Here is a 23687-nt window from a genome sequence, read left to right on the forward strand (position 1 = left end):
GCTAAGAGGCTGGATATGGCTTCTCCCTTTGTCTCCCTCCCCCCTCCAAATACAAGAAAACATGAATGGAAAACTTGGAAACAACGATAACACCAATTTTTCCCTGATCCTTGAATCTTCCCACCCTGATTAACTATGTAAGCATCATCTGAAAACAAAACAAAACAAAAGTCACTGCAACACTTTTGACAGGAAAATCTAAGAGTTTAAAACCCAAACTTAAAGGGCTGGCGAGGCTTTTTAAGCTACTAACTCCAACACTGGTGTCCTATATGGGTAACAGCTCAAGACCAGGCTGCTCCACTTTCAATTTAACTCACTGCTAATGCATCTAGGAAAGCAGCAGATGGCCTACAAGCTTGGTCCCCTGCACCCACATGGAAGACCAGAAGAAGCTTCAGGTTCCCCGATACAGCCTGGCCCAACCCCAGCTATTGCCTATTTGGGGAGTGAACAAGTGAATAAAAGATCTCTCTCTCTGATTCTGTAACTCTTTCAAATGAATAAAAATATTTTTAAAATAATAAATAAAAAAGCAATTAAACTTAATTCAGCATCTCTAAGAAGGAAATTCTGTAAGCTTGATGGGTGCTTCTGCAACCCACTAAGCAGGACTTACAGCTTTAAGCAATAATAATAACAATAATAATAATTATACTAATAATAATTCTCACTAATAACAGCACAATATCAGAGCAAAGCCAAACTATGACCTTCCCACATCCTTCAGTTTCTTGTTATCCTTTCCTCCACAGCAGCACCTGGCTCTGACTCACTTATCCATTCCTTTGCCTTTAGACTAAAAATGAACAAAAAATAAATCAGTCTGCTCAATTATCCACGTTCTCAGTCCCAGTCTTTTCCTTTTCTAATGCAAAAGAATAGCATACTTAAAGAAAGGCTAATGTATATTCACTGTTCTACAGGATTACACATCCAGATTTCTAAAGAGACACCTATTTTTATGCTGAGATGACGATGCTTCCTTTTGCTTTAGAGACCTCAAAGAAACAAAACAAAAGCAAACAAAAACCCACCAAGATTATAAGAAGCATTCCACACAAATTAGCATTAACCAAAGTGAAGCTACCTGCTCCTGCAAGGGCGAGTTTTTTGAATTCTTCATTCTTTTTCCGCATCTCAATCACTTCCTGCTGCATCTTCATTCTCTTTTCCAATTCTTGCTCCTCAGTACTTTTTAGAACCTTCTGCCTAAAGGGTAAAATGGTAAGAGACAAGAGAGAAAAAGGGAGTTCAAAAATTCAACCAATATAGAAAACGTACCTTAAATCTGACATACTAAAACAAATGTACTATCTAATAAGCAGTCATTTACCCAGTAGGTAACTCTGGAAAAGAAATCAATGTTGAAATTATTCAGAAAAGAACAGCTAAAACACAAACTACAGAAGCTATGACAGAAGACCTACACAGTGTTGTGGCACAGTGCACTAAGGCACTTGTTCCAGTCCTGGCTGCTCCACTTCCAATCCAACTACCTGCCAATGTGCATGGGAAAGCAGCAGAACATGGACAAAGTCCTTGTGTCCCTGAACCCACACTGGGGATCCTGATGTAGTTCTAGGTTCCTGGTTTCCACTTGGCCCAGGCCCAGCTGTTACACCCATTTGGGAGGTTGATCAGTAGGTGAAAAGATCACCCTGTCAACCGCACCTCTGTCACTCCATCTGTAAGTCTGTCTTTAAAATATATCATCTTAAAAAAAAAAAAAAAAAGACGGCAACGACCACTAGTAGAAAAGGGAAAAGATTTCCAACAAATAAGGCATAAGGCAATGGAGGACAACCCACATCCTTGGGACCTGCAGCTGCATGGGAGACCCAAAAGAGGTTCTGGCTCCCAGCTTCAGAAGAGCTCAGCTCCGGTTACTGTGGTCATCTGGGGAATGAACCTGCAGACGGAAGATTTTCTCTGTCTCTCCTCTCTGTAAATCTGCCTTTCCAATAAAAATAAATACATCTTTAAAAGAAGAATTTTTAAAAATAAAAATTTTTTAAATAATTTCCTGTCAAAAATACCAAATTTGAAAATACTTGTATGTATTTAGGTAAAGACCACAAGGGAATTTAGAAATCTATTCAGTTTAGGTAGTAAGAACTCGTGCTTTTCTCTTTTATAATTCTTTTAAACTTGCTTTAACAGTGTATGTTCCAGGCTGGGCATGATAGCCTCGTGGCTGAAGTCCTCGCTTTGCACATATTGGGATCCCATGTGGGTGCCAGTTTGTACCACAGATGCTCTACTTCCCTTCTAGCTCCCTGCCTGTGGCCTGGGAAAGTGCTGGAGGACAGTCCAAAGCCTTGTGACCCTGCACCCACATGAGAGACCCAAAAGAAGCTCTAAGCTTCAGATTGGCTCAACTCTGACCATTACAGCAACTTGGGGAGTAAATCAGCGAATGAAAGATCTTTCTTTATCTCCTTCTCTCTATAAATCTGACTTTCCAATGAAAGTTAAAAAAATAAATCTTAAAAAACAAAGTAGGGCCCGGCGCGCTGGCACAGTGGTTAAGGTCCTCGCCTTGCACGCCTGGGATCCCATATGGGCACCGGTTCTATCCCCGCAGCCCCGCTTCCCTTCCAGCTCCCTGCTGGTGGCCCGGGGAAAGCAGTCAAGGACAGCCCAAAGCTTTGGGAACCTGCACCCGCGTGGGAGACCCGGAAGAGGCTCCTGGCTTCGGACCGACATAGTATCGGCCATTGCACTCACTTGGGGAGTGAATCATCGGATGGAAGATCTTCCTCTCTGTCTCTCTGTATATCCGCCTTTCCAATAAACAAAATAATAAAAATAAATCTTTAAAAAAAAAAAAGTATACATTCCTCATTTTTAAGATGTGAATACCTTCCAAGAGCCGAACAATTCACCACACACCTAAAAGTTTCCCAAGCTCCAGGTGTACCATATTGCCTATGTTTCCGTTTGTAATTTTACCCTATTTACTCTGATGTTTCAGTTCAGGAAAGAAACTTACCTTGTAGGTGGTATACAAGGTAAAGTATGTCTACTGCCTTTAGAAGATTCCTTCTTTCCAGAAACATCTTTACGGGCACTGCCTTCTTCCTCTGTCTTGTTATTTGAACTGGAATTTAAAAGGACAAAAAAAAAAATTCATAATTCCATAAGGATATTATGTATGATCGCCCCAACCCTACCACATGTGGATTTAATTTTCTCATTCCTTTTTAAAATTTTATTTACTTTCTTGAAATGCAGAGTTATAGAAAAAGAAAGCGAGAAACGAAGAGATCTTTCAGCTGCTGGTTCACTCAAAGGACGGAGCTGGAAAGTTTCAAAGCCAGGAACATGGCGGCAGGCCTCACCTGGGCCTTTTCTTCATTGTTATCCCACACACACAAGCAGAGAACTGGATTCCAAGTGTAGCAGCTAACATTTGAATTGGTTTCCACACAGGATGCCTGCACCAGAGGTCTCAGCTTTACCCAAGATGCCACAGTGCCAGCCCCTATTTCTTTATTCTTTAGGCTAAGAAATATGTTTCAATCAAAAAGTGTTTCCAATAGTATCTTTAGAATACATATACCAATAGTATATGTGGAGTGAACTTGAAGAAAGCAAACAGAAATCAAGGTAAGAGTTCTCCAATGCAGGGCAGGCGTGGCAGCCTCATGGCTAAAGTCCTCGCCTTACATACACTGGGATGCCATGGGGGCGCTGGTTCGTGTCCTGGCTGCTTCATTTCCCATCCAACTCCCTGCTTGTGGTCTGGGAAAGTAATCAAAGATAGACCAAAGCCTTGGAATCCTGCACCCATGTGGGTGACCTGGAAGAAGCTCTGGCCTCCTGACTTTGGATCGGCTCAGTTCTGGCCGTTGTGGCCACTTGGGGAGTGAAAACAGCAGATGGAAAATCTTCCTCTCTGTCCATCCTCTGTGGATCTATCTTCCCAATAAAAATAAATATATTTTTTTAAAAAACTTCTCCAATTGTGCCCGGCAGCTGTGGCCTAGCGGCTAAAGTCCTCACCTTAAGTGCGCCGGGATCCCATATGGACACCATTCTAATCCCGGCAGCTCCACTTCCCATCCAGCTCCCTGCTTGTGGCCTGGGAAAGCAGTCAAGGATGGCCCAAAGCCTTGGGACCCTGCACCCGTGTGGGAGACCCGGAAGAAATTCCTGGATCCTGGCTTCGGATCGGCACAGCGCTGGCCACTGTGGCCGCTTGAGGAATGAATCTTCGAACAGAGGATCTTTCTCTCTGTCTCTCCTCCTCTCTGTATATCTGACTTTCCAATAAAAATAAAAAAATAAAAAATAAAAAAAGTTCTCCAATGATATAGGAACTTTACTTACTCATCAAATGAAATGATCTAAGACCATAGCTAGTTTCTTATTAATACAATTCTGAGCCAGAAGCAGCAATACACCAGGTTGCAAGTAAAGATTATACTTGATTGACAGACTCTATGGCAACTAAGGGATCCAAGTTGACAGTCCAGGTAAAGGTTCTGGAGGGTGGCACCATGGCTCAACAGGTTAATCCTCAACCCTGTGGTACCAGTATCCCAAATGGGGAAAGGTTCAAGTCCCAGCTATTGCACTTCCCATCCAGCTTTCTGCTTATGGCCTGGTTAAGCAGTGGAGGATGCCCAGAGTCTTTGGGACCCTGCACCCATGTGAGAAACCTGGAGATCACTCCAGTCTTTTGACTTCAGACTGGCTCGGCTCTGGCCAGTGGAGTCACTTGGGGAGTAAACTTACAGATGGCAGACCTACACTCTGTGTCTCTCCTTCTCTGTGTAAATCTGTCTTTCAAACAAAAATAAATCATTTAAAAAAAAGTTTCTGGAAAATACTTATTTTCCTGCTTGTTGGTGCTACGTACCTCCCTGTCCCTTCTTTTTTTTTTCTCCTGAATGATTCCTAGACATTTACTGACATTGCGGCACTAGGAGTTAAGCCACCTCTTTCAACGCCAGCACCCATATTAGCACTTGTTCGCGTCCCAGTTACACATCCCTGGGAAGGCAGTTAATAATAATGGTCAAGTTATTGGATCCCTGCTACCCATATGGGACACCAAGATCGAGCTTCTGACTTTGACCTGAACCCAGCCCTGATTATTGTGGCCATCAGGGGATTGAATCAATGGATCTATGATTTCTGTCTCTCTCACTGTAATTCTGCCTTTCAAATAAATTGTTTTTAAAAAAGAAATATAGCAATAGGGGCCAGCATAATGGCTCAACTGGCTAGTTCTCTGTCTGCAGGTGCCACCATCCATATGGGCATCTGTTAGTGTCCCAGTTGCTCCACCTGCCAACCAGCTCCCTGCTAGTGGGAAAGCAGAAGAAAATGGTCCAAGGCCTTGCAACCCTGTACCCACAAGGGAGACCCGGAAAAGGCTCTTGGCTCCTAGCTTCGGATAGCTCAGTTCTGGTCATTGCAACCACTTGGGAAGTGAATCAGCAGATGGAAGACCTTTCTGTCTCTCCTCTATGTAAATTTGCCTTCCCAATAAATAATAAACAAATCTTTAAAAAATACAGCAATAATCTTGTGACAATGAGACAACAAGAGGGAAAAAATCAGAGCTGTTAGTCCTGTTAAAGCTCAGCAAATCAAAGTCAGCAGATTACACTTCTAGGCTTCTGTGAAGCAAGTAAGTCGCTACTCATTAAACCACAGAGACTGTGGTTTTCACTTCAGAGACTATTAACTTGCAGCAAAATACATGCCTAACTGATATGAACAAGCACCAGCCATCCAGCTTGCCCTCAACCAAAGAAGCAAACAGGCCATTGCTATGACATTTAAGACTTGAGCACCCTCTGAGGACTTAGGTATCCATTCACCTCACCATGGTCACAGCTTTACAAGTTTCCCAAGCTCTAAGTGCACCAAAGGGATTGAATACTAGCCATTTGTAACTTGACCCTGTTCATTCTAAGGTTTAAATTTAGGGGAAAAAAACTTACTTTACAGGTATACAATGGACAAAAAGTCCACTTTTGCAGTAAGAAACATAATTACTTACACTTTCATTTTTTTGGAAGGTGGGATTTCACTGACAGTTCTAGGAGTGGCACATCTCTTAGCTTTCATTCTTACATTATGTTTTTCTTTTTGTTCCAAATCCTTCTGAGCAGACAGTCTAATAGACCTTCTATGGTAAAGGAATTGACAAAATAATCAAAAATGGATGCATCTACTACAAATATGCAAGTTTTCTTCAGAAACATAAAAGTATGTCAAATTATGTTAAAGCTGTAACCAATGTTAATCCAACACAAAAAATGTGGATATTTATATATACTATTATTTGTAAATTAGACCCCAATGAAGCAAAATACAAACAAACAACTTGCTTGCAAACACCCAGTATACCTTTTCCTTTTCTAGTTGGGCTGGGCATCCAGGTTAGCTGTTAATATGACTGGGATGCCCCTATTACCTATCAAAGTGCCTGGGTTTGAGTGCAGTTCTTTTCTGCTCCCGATTCCGATTTCCTGCTAATGCGCATCCCAGGATATATTGGGGATGGCTCAGGAAATCTGGTCCCTCCACCCATGTAGGAAATCTACACTGAGTTCCTATCTCCTGGCTTCTGTCCTGCCCATTACAGGCATTTGGGAAGTAAGGCAAGAAATGCCAGCTCTTCTTTCCACCTTAGGCAAGCAGCTAAGTATCTCTGAGTCTTCATCCACAAATGAAGCATTAATTAGAATACATTTCTATAAGGATTAAATAATATAATACAAACTCTAGCACAGTACAGACATATATGTTACTCTGTCAAAGCAACTATACTTATTTATTTATTTATTTATTTCTGATAGCTACAACTTGTGAGTCCTATACAAGCTTACCTCTGAGGCTGAGTTGGAGTATTTTTTAAAATGACTCCCTCAACTTCTTTTGAAGGCACAGATTGTTCCAAAATATTTTCTTTTTCTGCCTCTTTATAAGTGTTATCAACTGTGAGAGATCAAAAAGCCAATTAGCTCTGAAATTCCAAGGAATGAGCTGGACACACACACATATATATGAAACTTAATATAGAATTGTAGATAAAAAATCATATACACATGCATACCTGCTAAGCATTGAAACCCTTAGTTACAATGAAATCTATAAGACCAGTTTATAAAAGCAACCTTTACACATTTTACATTATCACTGTATCACACAAATACAAATAAATATTATATGTCAATTAATAAAAAGTTACTTTTATCCAAACAGAAAAGAAGCATCCAGAACTCTGCCTATTTGCACCCCTCTGACTCAACCTCAGAAATACAGCCTCCTGACATTCAGAACAGTAACATTAAAGGCAAAATTCTGAAAATTCTAAAAATCACCTATAAAAAGACTAAAAACCACAGAATTTCTCATTAGTAATACAGGAAGATAGAAGGGAAATGAACAAATCCTTCACAGCAGTCGATAAAAGTAAATTTCATTATATAATTCTAATATTAAGTCAAACTTTGAACTATTTACTGAAAATGGAACAATGACTTTTTCAGACATGAAAATGGAAAGTCTTCCCCATCTAACATTCCTTGAACGTGTGCACCTATAAAATAAAGGAGTGTATGAAAAAAAAAAGACAAAGATCCAGAAAATAAGGAGCAAAGATGTTTTTCAAAAAACTAAAATAATACCCTCCCAAAAATCCAGTTAAAACTTCCAAGGAGCATTTTCCAATATGAAGCTAACTAAAAGTATAGCAAAATGATAAGCAACTGATATAGTTTAAAGGAAAGAAAATGCATCTGATCTTAATATCAGAATCATCCACTGTGACACAGAGAGTTGCAACAACGGAACTGAAGAATCAAGAACAACCATGAATCCCAGCTGCAGCCAACTGCCTAGGTTGCCATTTCCCAAATTAAGTGTTTTACTTCTAGGAGAAAAGCAGCCAATAGCTGGCTTACTTTCTGGGTATAGTTAATGCCAACATTAACTACAGCAGTGGGCCAGCTTAGCTGTCTATTCTATTTCTTTTCTTTAATATTTGGGGGGATGGTGGGGTGCAGAGCACCTGCCATGTGGGTGCCCACCAGCTGGGGCCTATCCCACAGCCATCACTATGGCAATGTGCATGACAGCGCCACACACTGCCAGAGGCTGGGGATTGGGGACAAGTTGGAATGGGGCCAATGAGGGTTTATTTGACTGATGGTTTATTTTATTTACTTACATGATTTCTGTGGGCTTCTAAGGACCAGGCCACTGTACCAGCAGGTAATCAAGGGAGCTGAGATGGGGTGGAGCATAAGGAGGAATCTGGAGGGCCTTCCTAGTCAGGGCAAAACATCCAGCCATGCACACAAGAGCCAGGACTGGGGGTGGACTGGGCTAGGCTAGGTTATAGCACCCACCAGGGCTCTGCAGAGCTGTGTTTGGAGCAGATCTGGTAGGGGTAGTTCTTTGGGGTCACCCTGATTAGTTTGCAACCTCAGGTTGGTGAACACAAAAGTCAAGGCTGGGGTCAGATCAGGCTAGAATGTAGCACTTGAAGGTAAGGGCTAGGACTGGGAATGGGCCGGGCTGGGCTAGGCTGGGCTAGGCCACCATACCCACCAGCGAGTGCTAGGGCTGGGGGTTGTGCCGTGTCAGGCTGGACTGCAGCACCTGCTAGCACCAACAAGAACTTGGGCTGAGACCAAGCCTAGTAGGAAAACTTTGGAGATACCCCTGCTGGGCTGTAGCACCCACAGGCACATGTGGGAGGGCAGAGTCCCAAGCATATGGGCCATCTACAGCCGTTTTCCCTGACACGCCGGTAGGGAACTCGATCAGAACTGGAGTGGCCAGGACTCAAACTAGCCTCACATGTGATACTGGCAATGCAAGAGGTAGCTTAATCCACTAAGTCAGAACTCTGGTCCCTCCATAAACTTTTTGAAGACTATGTTTCAGGTGAAACACACCATATAATTCTAATCCCTTTGGAAGAGAAATGTGGAAGATGCTTGTCCACATCTCAAACTCAACAATTATGTCCTATACCCATGAATTAATCATCTAAAATCAACACAGCTGCTCTAACTGTAAGCTTATCAATGAATTTGCTGAAAATATAGTCATTTTTCTATTATTTCCCCTCTAATTAACTCTTTAAGTGGAGAATTTGTAATGGTGTGATTGAAGATGCCCTCAGATTTACCCACAGAATAATTTTGAAATATTGCATAATGATCATCATGATGACTGCACAAGTAAAACACACTGAAACTTATAATTTTAGTAGATGAATCACATGTTGAAGTATAGAGAGTTGCTTTATTTTTAACTAATGATTTTCAAAAGCAATTTATGACCTCTTACAGAATACTTCTCTCGCTTACATCAAGTAAGACAATATTCTGCACATTAAGTAACCACCATTTTAAATGTCAATTATCTTTTAAAATTAAAAACACGATAGAAAAACTCTTGTACAATGGCTCTCCTATTGTTTCCTTTCCCAGGCCGACCCACCCACATTAGGTTACACTAAATCTAAAAGACAGCAGTTATATACTCACAATTAAATTCCAAATTAGCTCAAGTCCCAAAAGATTTTTCATAAAGCACAGCACGTAGCTAGCTATCATAAATTAGTTCATTGTACCATTAGTAAGAATTTAGACAAACTCTCCCCTTAGATTTCCAAAGTACTGCCACATCTTTCTGCCAAGGACTGTTTTCTAAGATGGCCTTTTTTTTTTTTACCTGTTCTCAAAGGTGTGACACCTGCTTGCTGAAGATTAGTTTTTCTCAAAGCAGTTTTGCAGAGTGGAAGTTCTCCAATCCCATTCTTCCCAGGAAATTTATTCTCCAAATTGGCCTTCTCCTCTGTGTAAAGGCAAAGTCATCAACATCCAATCAACGACAAAGCAATAATCAATGCCACACACTTCACACGGCAACTGAAGCCCTTCACCAGGACACTTTCAACTCATTTGAAAGAACCAGCAAAGTTCTAGCAAACAAAAGGAAGTCAGTACACCTCAGATAGACCAGAAAAACAATAAAAGCTGGTTACACTAAACAATGGATTCTAGAAAAAGAAAAGTGCAGACTTTGCATTATGAATACCTCCTTATCTTGGCTTGACACACAGTCAGGGCCATTCAGCAAGAGCTGGCACTATCTACCACCCAAATGCATCATGTTCCTCTTACAGAATACTGTAGCCACAAAAATCTGTAACATTTACAAAAGACATTTTCTAGTTGTACAGATTTTCCTCGACTAGGGAGATAAAAGGAATGTGGGATGTGTAAGGATGGAGCAGAGCTGGGTTTTCCCAAGGAACTCATCCACACAAAACAGTCAAAGTACTCTACTGCTGCAGCTTCTCCTAGCAACAGGTGCCCGTCTAGCCATTCTCCGAATAAAAAGATGCGACTACTTAGGAAGTCTAGAACTAAGGAAGATTATGGGATTCACTTAGTTCTCACTATACTTACATTCAGATGCTGTTTTAAAGAAAAACTTGGAAAGACAAATCCTCAGTCCAATCATTTACTCAAGGAAATGATAAAATGAGCTATTTATATATTTTTATGTAATCATAAAATCTTCTTAGCTCTCTAGATATTTCTAGGTTACATATTTTGTCTAGATTTTTCCAAACTGTCAGAATTTAAACCAAAATCAATCTGCATATTAAGTAGGTCTACACAACTCAAACTAGTGTTGCTCAAGAGCTATATCATGGAGAACAAAGTGGCTTAATCTAGAAGGGAATTTCAATTTCAGCTATTTTCTTGCAATTTCTTCTATATCTGAGAGATCCTAGCACAAAGCGAGTCACTAATCCTAACAAGGGCCTCAAAAAATGACACTTACCAAACCACAAATCTACATTTTCACTATCTTCCTCATCATCCAAAGATGTAAAATTGATGAACTCGGTGGGAGCGTCAAAGGTGTAAGAAGTTTTAACATGCGACATTGTTCTCTTAGTGCAGAAGAGCGGATTTTTCCCAGAATTTGTATCAATTCTCCCAATAGGTCACCTTCTAGGAAAGAAATGGTTCAGAAACTTAGTTAAATATTATACTTTTGATTCCTTAACAATTAGTTTCATTTTACTATAACATTTGTAATTTTGAAAATCAATACAACAGTATGTCTTATTTTGTCAAATAAATCTAAAAGTTACCATTTTTTGAGGATGGTATAACTTGAAGATACTCCTTAAAGTAAACATGTCTAAAACTAGAAACCCAATTTCTACCTGCAGTATGTAATAGTCCTTCCAAATCTACAGTGCTTTTTTTTTCCAATCTCTTCTACAACATCATCCAGTTTTTTAAAAAGCATTTATTTATTTATTTTTATTGGAAAGGCAGATTTATAGAGAGAAGGAATATAAGGGGCAGCAATGGACGAAGCTGAGCCAACCGAAGCCAGGAACCTCTTCCAGGTCTCCCACACTGGTGCAGGGTCCCAAGGCTTTGTGCTGTACTCGACTGCTTTCCCGGGCCACAGGCAGGGAGCTGAACGAGAGCAGCAGGAACATCAACTGGAGGCCATATGGAATCCTGGCACTTGCAAGGTGAGGATTTAGCCATGGATGGAGTCATTGTGCCGAGCCCCATTCAATTATATTAACTATGTAAATCTCTCTCCTTAAGAACAGATATTACTCACTGCATCTACTTCTAACCAAAGCATTTAAATAATGGATGTGCCAGAAATATTTATCCATATTTTTTAGACTTTCAGTGTTCTCACTTTAATGATACTTCTAGAACATCCTTGAAGCTAAATTTCTTCTTCCTAAGGGGCTGACACTGAAGCATAGCAAGCTAGGCCCCATATGGGCATTAATTCCCGGTTGCTCTGCTTTCAATCCAGCTCCCTGATCGTGGCCTAGGAAAGCACCAGGAGATCTCTGGGCCACTAAACCCACAAGAGAAACTTGGAAGAAGCTTCTGGCTTCAGATCAGCCCAGCTCCAGCCATTGCAGCCATCTGTGGAATGAATCAGCAGTTGGAAGATCTGTGTCTCTCCTCTTTGTAACCATGCCCTTCAAATAAAAATAAACCTTCAAAAAAAGAAAAGAAAAATTCTAAAAAAAAACAGGTGGAACTGCTCTTCAAGAGAATACCTGGGGCCAGTGCCATGACTTACTGGGTTAAACTACTTTGTGAAATGCAGGCATCCCATACGGATGCTGGTTCATGTCCCACTGCTCTACTTCTGATACAGAACCCCACTAAAACACCTGGAAAGCAATAAAAGAAGGCCCAAGTCCTTGGGCCCTTGCACCTATGTGCAAAGCACAGAAACTCTGGGCTACTGGCCTGGCAAAGCCCCTTGCTGCTATGGCCTTTTGAGCAGTGAATTAATGCATGGAAGATATTTCTCACTATAACTCTGATTTTCAAAAAATACTCATGAGGTCAACAGTGTGGCATAATGAAAAAGCTGCCACCTGTAAGTAGAGCTGCATCTGTTTGTGTCCTGGCAGCTCCACCCACAATCCAGCTCCCTAAAGCAGCAGTGAGTCCCTGCCACCCACATGGGAAACACAGGTGAAGCTCTTGGCTTCAGCAAGGCTCAGTCATGGCGATTTCAGCCACTAGAGGAGTGAACCAGTGGGTGGAAACCTCTCTCTTACTTTCAGATAAATAAATCTTAGAATCACACACACAAAAAAACAACCAACCAAACAAAAAGCTTACTTCCCCAACTAGAGGAGTCTACTGGTTTCCAAAAGTCTCATCAGCTCTGGGCACCAACACAGCACTCACACCTCTAAACTACAACATCACTACAGGTTAGTTACACCCAAGCAACAGGCTGCTCAATGTTTCAGCCAGCACTTCATTAGCTTCTTGCAGTTAAGTGGATCATTACTTCTGGGTCTTACACATCTCAGAAACAGCTGTTGTAACAAACATTTGCTTCAATCTATATACCAGAAAACTTCACCTTCCCAGGGTGTCTTCCATGAAATCCCTAAAGGCACAATTCCACAAACACCTATTGAACAATGTTCTAAGTAACATTTCAGAAGCTTTTGCACTTTACATGTAAAGATTAATTAAAGCAAAAACGAGTATTCCAAGATCACAATAATACCAATAATGGTAAAATAAATAAATAAATAAATAAAAATAACCAGAGGTGCTTATTATACCAGCTCTATGAAGTACTAAATACGGACTACTTCTAATGCTTACATAGTCCTGTACAGAGGCCATTTTTATCCCCATCCAAGAAGAGGAGGCTGAGGATCAAAGATTAAATGCTTGCCCAGTATCGCAGTTACGTCAGGACAGCTCTATCCAGAACTGCTTCTAACTTCAGGACAACGCTCTTTTCCACACCCTTCTGCCCTCTGTCCTTGTGAACTGGAGAAGCATGTTAATATAGTAACGGCCTCTATCTGCATAGAAAATAGAACTATACTTATTTTGAAACAGATTCATTCTCTATAGTCTTTTGTCTTAAATGCATTCCTTCTTACTTCCACTCTAAATGTTTCAGTATCCCTCATTTCCACTGTCATTATTCACAAGAGAAACTCTAGTGAGTATTTGCTAGGAGTCACAAACTGCAGGCTTGACGATAGCATGCTCATCTCTCAGTAATATTGAGATAAGACTACATCATCTCACAAAAACTAGATTGAGGCCCATGTACAAAGGAACCTACAAAAATCTACACAGAGCTCAGGTCAAATTACACCCTAAAAATAAGAGGGGACAGTACACAGTATTCAAAGTATACAGTATAACCCATTAAGTATAAAGAAAAGCAGAAGGTTAACACAAGTATGATTAAACGTTTTTTATTGAACATCATCAAGTACACTAAATACACTCAAATGCACGTCATATGTGAAAATCCTTATGTTGCTGATACAGCCACAGCTCTTGCTCTGGCCCTTTTCCTTTCATTCTCTTTGAAGGCAGATAAAATAGCTAGAACTGCAGCAGGCCCCGGTGTCCATGAGCGGACTCCACAGGCCTTGGCATCACTGGGCCCTGTTCAGCGGTTACGTATCTCCAGCCTTCTTTGATGCTGGTCACTGTAGCCCTTTAAGATGTGAAGCACCAAAGCCCTGCAGTGTGGCCTAGCAGCTAAAGTCCTCACCTTGAGAGCACCAGGATCCCATATGGGTGCCAGTTCTAATCCCAGCAACTCCACTTCCCATCTAGCTCCCTGCTTGCGGCCTGGGAGGGCAGTCGAGGATGGCCCAAAGCTTTGGGACCCTGCACCCGTGTGGGAGACCCGGAGGAGGCTCCTGGCTCCTGGCTTTGGATCGGCACAGCACCAGCCGTTGCGGTCACTTGGAGAGTGAATCATCAGACGGAAGATCTTCCTCTCTGTCTCTCCTCCTCTCTGTATATCTGACTTTCCAATAAATAAATCTTTAAAAAAAAAAAGATGTGAAACACCAGAAGAAAGAAAATCTGTCTCCTTTCTGTAACTCTGCCTTTCAAATAAACTAACCTTTTTTTAAAATCACTTTTGTATACAAAACATTTTCTGTTACATCAAAAACAGTGAAACACAGAAGTCCAGAATCCCAGCCCTGACATTTACTACATGTACGACAATGGGCAGATCACTCTGCCTGCCTTCCTACTTGCCATATACAAATGACAAGGCATTTCAGGTGCTATCAAAGACACTGCCAGAGGGCATTATCACTGCCACTTGACCTCTGATGCTTCTATTCCTTGACCGCGTTTCTATTCAAAAGAATGACAGTGAAGTGAGTGACACTGCTTAAAAAATTCCCTTAGTGCAACTTTCCCTGCCTTTGTAAGCAAACACGCTGGAAGACATGGGAAAATCTTGGATTCCCATGATCTTACTGCTAAGCCGGGTCACTGGGAATACTTCCCAGAAAGGAAAGCTATGAAGACAAGTAAGGCTGGGGGAGGGAGAGGAAGGAATGCGAAAATGCAGCTAACCCGCTTCACTTCTTAAAAATCACTCCATCAAAGCATGCTGCTGAAAACAGCTGGAAAGTGTTTCAATTCAAGTCCTCCTCACATCTTATCTTCTTTTTTTCTGATTACGAAGCTACATTGCCAGATGAAGCAGCAGCCAAGGCTGAGTTAATCCAAGGCCAGGAACCAGGAGCTTCCCCCAGGTCTCCCACACAAGTGCAGAATCCCAAGGCTTTGGGCTGACCAACTGCTTTCCCAGCCCACAGGCAGGGAGCTGGATGGGAAGTGGAGCTGCCAGGATTAGAACTGGTGCCCATATGGGATCCCAATGCGTGCAAGGTAAGGACTTAACTACTAGGTTACCACGCCAGGCCCTAACTTTTTTTTCTAGAAGACTATTTTTGCACACAAAGTGTTTGTTCTATGTTAGAGGTTAGTGAAGACTTTCAATAGATATTCTTGAGTAAAAGAAATTACAAAAAGGAGTTTCATCATCATCAGGACTATGTTCCAAGCTGGAGGCAAAGCACAAAAAAATGAAAATCAAAGTACATCTAACTTTTAACTAATTGTTTTAAAGTTAAACTTTAAAAGTAAAAACATTCTCAAACTTGATGCATTTAAAAAAAAATAACGCACCTTTCGAGAGAAGCTGATATTGTGGTAAAGTAGGTTAAGCCACCACTTGCAATACTGTCATCCCATATCAGTGTGGCAGTAAAAGCCCCAGCTGCTCTGCTTCTGAGATAACTCCCTGCTAATGCTCCCAGGAGTGCAGAAAAACATGGCCCAAGTGCTTTGCCCCAATTACACTTGTGGAAGACTCAGATGAAGTCCTGGGCTCCTGGTTTCAGCCTGCACCAAAATCAGTAATTGTGGGAAATGACCCCAAAGATGAAATATCAGCCTCTCCACCTCTTTCACTCTTTTAGATTAATAAGTAAGGGACTACAAGCTAAGCCTCTCTCTGCGGCAGCAGCATCCCAAAGGGGTTCAAGTCCCAACAGCTCCACGTCCCATACAACTCCCTGCTTGTGGGCTGGAAAGGCAACTCAGAATGGCCCTAGTCCCGGGGGCTTCCACACCCATGTAGGAGACCTGAAAGAAATCCTTGGGCCTGGCACCATGGCCTGGCGACTGGAGTCCTTGCCTTGAACACACTGGGATCCCATATGGGCACCAGTTCTTTTCCCAGTGGCTCCACTTCCCATCCAGCTCCCTGCTTGTGGCCTGGGAAAGCAGTTGAGGATGGCCCAAAGTCTTGGGACCCTGCAACTGTGTGGAAGAACTGGAAGAGGATCTGGGCTCCTGGCTTCGGACCAGCGCAGCACCGGCCATTGCAGTCACTTGGGGAGTGAATTATTGGATGGAAGATATTTCTCTGTGTCTCCTACACTCTGTATACCTGACTTCGCAATAAAAATAAATGAATGGGGCCCAGAGCTACTGGCTCCTGGCTTTGGATTGGATCAGCTCCAGCCGCTGCAGTCACTTGGCAAGTGAACCATCATACAGAAGATCTTCCTCTCTGTCTCTCCTCTTCTCTGTATGTCCACCCTTCCAATAAAAATAAATAAATCTTTTAAAAATAAATAAATTAATAAACTAATGAATGAATAAATAAATAAATAGAAAGAAGTCCTTGGCTCCTGGTTTCAGATCGGCTCAGCTCTGGCCATTCCACCTTGAGGAATGAACCAGCAGATGGAAGAATTCTGTTTTTCCCTCTCTCTGCAACTCTGATTTTCCAGGTAAAATAAACAAATCTTTAAAAAAACAATGTGTTACAACAAATTAATAAATAAAAACTTTAATTAAAAGAAAAAATCTTGTTTTGAGAGGTTTTGATCTAATAGAGCCAACTCATGAGATTCCCCTCAGTGATAAAAATAAGCAGGAAAGCAAACACTACCCATTGAGCAGTGTGACATCTCCTTCAGGGAGGACTGACAGCAGAACGCGGAGAAAACCAAATGAATTTATTAGATCAAGCCATGTAGGAGGACGTTGTGAGCCTGGAAGGTCAGCGAGCACAGGTTTGCAGTTCATTGGACAGTATTTGCATGACAACAACCTAATGGCTACCTTTGGTATAAACAGCATGTAAATGAGAACACCTGGTGGGATATACAAAACAAAAGGAATTCCAATCAAGAGAGGGACACAGTATGGACTCTCAGTGTATAAAGTCTGATGCCCCTAATAAACTTCGGCTTTGACCATCAGAGTCCACGCGTGTTATTGTCGGCTCCGTGCACCAAGTCCATCGCTGCGGGACAGCGACAAAGCCACTTTCACAATATTACTTATCCCACAAAAAAATAAATATTGGGACATGTAGACCAAAAATTAAGGTCCACAAAGCCTACTAGGAGATGGGAGATCCTAGAGCCAAAGGCAACAGCCTAAGTGAGAGCACCCCAGGCATGGCTGGAACTGGAAGCCTTCCTGTACCCCTTCATCAAGATTGAATTTCTGTCAACAGGTCACACCGAGGGAAAAAAAAAAAGCACCTGCGTCAACCACGTTCCCCCAAACCAATCAAGCTGCCAAGCAGGGACTCGGCTTCTCATTTCACAAGCCTCTGGATCGACCACAGCTCCAATTCCTCTAAAACCAGAAACATTCTAAGCAGCAAAAACGGCTATTAATGACAAGCAATCCTACAACGGACCCAAGCAAAAGACCTATCCCACAGGCCAGGAGCCAGTGAGGTTCCTTTCAAACCATCTCTTCCAAGGGCCCCTCATCCAAATACACAGCCCATTTTTACTTTCAAAAAGCAAGGCCAGAAAGGACATCTACAGACTCCTGTGCTTCCTCCTTGTAGGGCAGTACAATCACAATCCTGGGGGATCCCAGCTGCAACAGGCCACTCACAGAGGGCACTCTGCAAGTACAGAGCCTGTGGAGAGGCGGGCACAGACGCCCTCAGATGGAAGTGACACCTAAACGATAGAGGGAGCCCTGGGGAATTCTATGCTTAAAAATGAATGTCGGGGATTTCTTCTGAGGGAAAAGGCAGAATCAGTGGGGAGAAGTACAGGCAGGGTTACAGAAGTAGCAATGTAACCTATTTCCACATTCAACTGAAAAAACCTCCATTGCCTCCTACCTCTCTTCACTTTCAAACCAAAAATAACTGGCCTTGACAAGCTCTATAAATCAGAAGGTGCGTACTCAAAGGGGGCAAGGGACTGCTACAGAGGGCGCATTCTGAGCAGGCCTGAAATAGTGGACAAGCAATTCCTAGCAAAACAAAGACTTTGGGGTGATGGATGTTCTCAATCACCCTATTTCCCAGTCTGTGAGCGGTGCCTTGCCCTTTTCTGCTAGAGGGGAAATCAAGAGTTCAACGACTGGCAATGGAACCGAATAAACACAAGTCAAACTTCATGGAAAGCACGGTGAGCACAGTCCCATCCCAGGCAATGCCATTCTTCAGGGACACGCTCTTCCCTTTCAGAAGACAGAGGAGATCCTATTACAGTACCACAAGTAAAACACAGTTGAGTTATTTTCATCTTCCCCATGGAGAAAACACCTACATTTTTCCTTCTGCATAAGGGATTAGCAGGAGGCAGTAGATGGGAACTTAATCCAGTGTGCAACTCTAACTCTTAATCAAAGTCACAAACTAAGTCTGAGAAAAGTTTAATGGACTTAGTGTTTCCACACTTACCTTTGCTAACTTTTAAGTGAAACTCGATCTGCTTACGGAAAAAGATCCATGAAGTCTCCTAAATTGGGCCAATTTAAAATGCAATGATAATTTCTCACTATCCAAATCTCAGAAGTTAACACAGCACTCATAGATACTGGTTCTGATTCATTACTATACAGAAACCTTAAGTATATTTTTCAACCATTTCTCTCCCAGACTTGTGAGGTTCACGTTTTCCTTTCTAAACCGTTACAAATGAGGCCAGCATTATGGTAGCTAGCAAAGCCAGCACCTTAGTGGCATCCCATAGGGGTGCCAGTGCCTGTCCCAGTTGCCCCACTTCCAATCCAGCTTCCTAACACATCTGGAATGAAGTGCGGCACCCGTAAGAAGCTCCAGCCTCCAGCCTGGCCCAGCCCTGCCTAGCCATGGCAGCCGCCTGCTGAGTGAACCAGTAGACATAAGTGCTATGTCTCCCCTCTGTTTCTCTTTTTTTTTTTTTTTAAGAATTACTTTTATGTTTTTAATTGGAAAGTCAATTACACAGAGAGAAGAGGCAGAGAGAAAGATCTTCCATCTGATGATTCACTCCCCAAGTGACCGCAACGGCCAGTGCTATGCCAATCTGAAGCCAGGTACCAGGAACTTCCTCCAGGTCTTCCACATGGGTGCAGGGTCCCAAGGCTTTGGGCCATCCTCAACTGCTTTCCCAGGCCAAAAGCAGGGAGCTGGATGGGAAGTGGAGTTGCTGGGATTAGAACCGGTGCCCATATGGGATCCCAGGGCGTTCAAGCTGCTAGGCCACCATGCGGGGCCCTCACCCTCTTTCTAATTGTACATTTCAAATAAGTAAGATATATACAAAATGAACACTTGTCATGTCCTGATGTTTTCTGCTACCCCAATAGTAAGCAGCTAAGAGTCTGTAAGGGTACATGGCTATGAGGTTACAATTCTAGTCAAATGACAATCATTTCTGACTTGCAGAAATAGTGCCCTCAAAAAGTATCTGCTTTGGGAAATACGTGCAAACAAGAACCCAAAAATTTACTAAAAGTATTTATTGAAGTGGCAATGGGAAGACAGGCAGATGGTGACAAGCTTAAAGGAAGATTTTTCTCACTGTAATTTTTATGTTATTTGATTTTCTACTGTATGAATATATTATCTATTTTAAGAATATATATATTTTTTGGTCCATGTGAATATATGCTACTCAGTGGGTGTGTAAACCAACATAATCTCCACATGCCAAACCTGGCATCATGTATCGAAAGTCTTTTTTTTTTTTTAAGATTTATTTATTTTTATTGGAAAGGCGGATATACAGAGAGGAGAGACAGAGAGGAAGATCTTCCATCTCTCCAAGTGACTGCAACAGCTGGAGCTGAGCCAATCTGAAGCCAGGAGCCAGCTCTTCCAGGTCTCCCACACAGGTGCAGGGTCCCAAGGATTTGGGTCGTCCTCAACTGTTGTCTCAGGTCACAAAGCAGGGAGCTGGATGGGAAGGAAGCAGGGCTGCCGGGATTAGAACCGGCGCCCATACAGGATCCCGGGTGTGCATGCAAGGCGAGGACTTTAACCACTACACTCTCGCACCGAGCCCAATCCAAGGTCTTTTAAAAACATGCATTCTGGAATCCGGCACAACGGCTCAGTGGCTAAATCCCCCTTTGCAAGTATCAGGATCCCATATGGGCACCGACTGTAGGGCAGTACAAATCACAATCCTGGGGGATCCCGGCTGCAACAGGCCACTCACAGAGGGCACTCTGCAAGTACAGAACAGGCTGCTCCACTTCCCATCCAGCTCCCTGCTTGTGGCCTGGGAAAGCAGTCGAGGATGGCTCAAAGCCTTGGGACCCTGCACCTGTGTGGGAGACCTAGAAGAAACTCCTGGCTTCTGGCTTCAGAGGCTTAGCATTGCTTCTCAGCCTTTTGGCTAAGACCAAGTGCAGAAAGGCTTAGCTCCAGCCACTTGACCCCCTGGAGAGTGAACCAGCAGACAGAAGATTTTTCTAGCTCCTTTTCTCTGGATATCTGCCTTTCCAATAAAAAATAAATCTTTTTTAAAAAAAAGTTGTCTGAACACTCACAATGTTGCTGTATTAATCCCCCCTACTCCTTCACAAACAGCCTGACCTGTGGCTTAAATCATCCAAGACTTGGGCTTGGCATGATAGCATAGTGGTTAAAGTCCTCACCTTTGAAGCGCCAGAATCCCATATAGGCGCTGGTTCTAACCCCGGCTATCCCGCTTCCCATCCAGCTCCCTGCTTGTGGCCTGGGAGGACAGTCGGGGACAATCCAGGCCCTGGGACCCTGCACCTGCGTGGGAGACCCGGAGGAGGCTCCTGGCTTTGGATCAGCTCGGCACCAGCCATTGCCGCCAGCCACTTGGGGAGTGAATCATTGGACAGAAGATCTTCCTCTCTGTCTCTCCTCCTCTCTGTATACCTGCCTTTCTATAGTAGATGTTTTTATTGAATTTTTTGTAAATTTTTTTTTTTTTTTTTGTTAAAGATTTATTTTTATTATTTTTTATTGGAAAGGCGGATATACAGAGAGGAGAGACAGAGAGGAAGATCTTCCATCCGATGATTCACTCCCCAAGCGAGCGCAACGGGCCGATACTATGCCGATCCGAAGCCAGGAGCCTCTTCCGGGTCTCCCACGCGGGTGCAGGGTCCCAAAGCTTTGGGCCGTCCTCGACTGCTTTCCCAGGCCACAGGCAGGGAGCTGGAAGGGAAGCGGGGCTGCCGGGATTAGAACCGGCGCCCATATGGGATCCCGGGCGTGCAAGGCGAGGACTTAACCACTTGCGCCACCGCGCCGGGCCCTATACCTGCCTTTCTAATAAAAATAAATAAATCTTAAAAAAAAAAAAAAAATCATCCAGGATTTAGCTCAATGTTGCCGTACAAACTTATCTCTTTTCTAAAATCGTGAAGTCTAACAGATAGCTCTTATCAAGCAGCAGCAGTACGTCAACGGGACAGACTGGACTTCTCCACAGTAAAAGGATTCCTGAGGACCAGGAAGAGGCAGGAAAGGCGTAGGCCAGCCATGCTAGGCAGCACAGGGCGACCCTAAGAGTCCAGCAGCACAGAGCTCCCTGCAGGCCAGACCCCCGCAGCGACCACTGCTGCAGGCCGAAGCTTTGCTTCCTCTGTAAAGTGCACATCAGTGTCCTGGTTTCTGACCTGACTCCCATCCTCCCAACGCCTGCAGTTCAGGAACACTGACACCCAGGGGTGGTAGTGAGTACTTCTATTCAAACATCAAAACAATAATAGGCTCTCAAAAATATAAACTTCTATCATCCTCTTCTGCAAAAAAAAAAAAAAAGTACAATATTATTTCTTTTAAATTTCCAAAGTAACCTACTGCATTTAATGTTATGCCTTCCTTGTTAATATTTAACGTCTTTCTCTTTTATCAAATTTCCTTATGCAAACAAAAACAGAATCTTACTCCACTTCTCCATCCTTTTTTCTGCAGGCTCTGGAGCTGCTCATCTCTGTGTCAAACACATCTGTATCCACAGGCTACCTTGGCGCTTGACTCTCCGGGCCGCTAATTCTTGCTCCCTAACATCGCTATCCATGGCAAAGAGAACCAGGTCGGCCCCAGTCTTTAGATCCCTCCTGCTTTCTGGCACAGCAATTCCAAAAAAAAATAAGGAGATCCGGAAAAGGAGACAAGCCCACAGGGGATACAGAGCATAGCTTTCCCCACTGCCTGAACAATCCCTGCTCCTAGACAAACTGCATTACAACTGCAGGATAATCAACTTTATCCAGGTTGGAAAACAGATTTCAACATAAGGCTGGACAAAATAAGCCTATTTAAATCATTCTGAACTTAAAAAAAAAACTGAATACAATCCAGTTTTCCAGACCTGCCATTTTGTAGTCAATTCAGACAGTGGTAATATTGAGTGATCCCTACACCTCGCGACTGTTTGAGACTCTGTCTAATCCAACTCCGCTGTTCTCCAGGCCAGTAGGCCTCCCTGCTCCGCACAAAGCGACCCCCCGATTTCAGTCACCTCTGAACTGCCAAAGCACAACGCAGGTGCAGTCTTGTCATGTTCTGCTTGTCCATTTAAATCCGTGTTTTGGTTCCCCAAAGCATATCTGGATGCCAACAAGTATTTCACATCAGTCTGAGTCCACCGGAGACCCTCAAAGGTCCATTCACTGGCTAACTGAAAACCAAGTAGAAACAAAACCAACCGAGAACATTCAAATCGGATTCGGGGGGCGGTCTCGCAGGTGGCATCACCCACTCAGCTCCCAGTACAGAACGTCCTCACTACCACTGTCCTGTTTCTGACGACACCTGACGAGCAAAGCAAAACTCCAAGGACGGACACAGGTGAAGATGCACCAGGGAACAAAATCGCGACATCGTAAAGAAAAAAAAAAAAAAAAAACCCGCTCTTCTCGCCTCTGCAGGAATGCACGTGAGAAAAGGAAGCGACAGAGGCAGTAAACTGGGGTCCAGCCATGCTAGAGGCTTCCCTTCTCCCTGCAGTCTACAAACGTTCTAAGCAAAGAAGTCAGAAAGGCAACCATATCCAGCGATTCCAAACAACAAAAAAGGCGGGGGGGGGGGGGGGGGAAGGGGCGAGAACCAGACAAGAAACAGAGCAAAACGGAATTCATTTTCAACTCCAAGAGATTTCAAAGCCTCCCTCCATTGTGTTCCTCGCCATCTAATTAATCTATCTCACATGAGTTCTGATACGCAGTTGTGCACACATCCCCCTCCACGCAAACACCCCGCTTCTCTGGACGCGGGGACTCGCGGGAAGCACAGCGCCTGCCTCGCCGTGAAAGGGAACGCGGAGCCAGGCAGAACAGCCTCCCGCTTCCCGGCCTCCATTCCCGACAGACGCGGCGCCCCCAAGCCCCGCTCCAGCCTCACTCCCGTCCCGCCGAGCTCGGCACCGTGACCGCCTGGCACTCGAGGCCATCTCCAGCAGTCCCGACACCGCGAGAGCCCCGAGCCTCGGTTCCTCCCGCGTCTCACCTCAGCTCAGCTCGCCGGGAGTGGCGTCAGCCCAGCCACCCCAGCTCCCGCAAGCCCGCCGCGGGCCTCGTACCGTTGAAAAATTT

The 23687-nt window shown here is 43.4% G+C and overlaps 1 protein-coding gene across 4 annotated transcripts in view; it reads right to left on the reverse strand.

The window, feature by feature from the left end:
• Window positions 1–23687, reverse strand: part of TPX2 (TPX2 microtubule nucleation factor) — a 45810-nt gene extending 22123 nt beyond the window's left edge. For 2 of the 4 annotated variants that reach the window (XM_040981672.1, XM_040981669.1), the window contains exons 1-7: window positions 18583–18654; window positions 10834–11006; window positions 9712–9834; window positions 6852–6960; window positions 6020–6148; window positions 2996–3103; window positions 1091–1212 (exon numbers count right to left, since the gene is read on the reverse strand). In XM_040981672.1, the coding sequence (XP_040837606.1) occupies window positions 1091–1212; window positions 2996–3103; window positions 6020–6148; window positions 6852–6960; window positions 9712–9834; window positions 10834–10939 (697 nt within the window). In that variant the 5' untranslated portion in view covers window positions 10940–11006; window positions 18583–18654. Of the gene's footprint in view, window positions 1–1090; window positions 1213–2995; window positions 3104–6019; window positions 6149–6851; window positions 6961–9711; window positions 9835–10833; window positions 11007–18582; window positions 18655–23601 lie in introns of those variants that run through there. The other 2 variants (XM_040981671.1, XM_040981673.1) reach the window with 2 other exon arrangements.

The sequence above is a fragment of the Ochotona curzoniae genome, unplaced genomic scaffold (genome assembly GCF_017591425.1).
Source record: "Ochotona curzoniae isolate NIBS_2020 unplaced genomic scaffold, NIBS_Ocur_1.0 contig_3520, whole genome shotgun sequence".
Taxonomy (NCBI): domain Eukaryota; kingdom Metazoa; phylum Chordata; class Mammalia; order Lagomorpha; family Ochotonidae; genus Ochotona; species Ochotona curzoniae.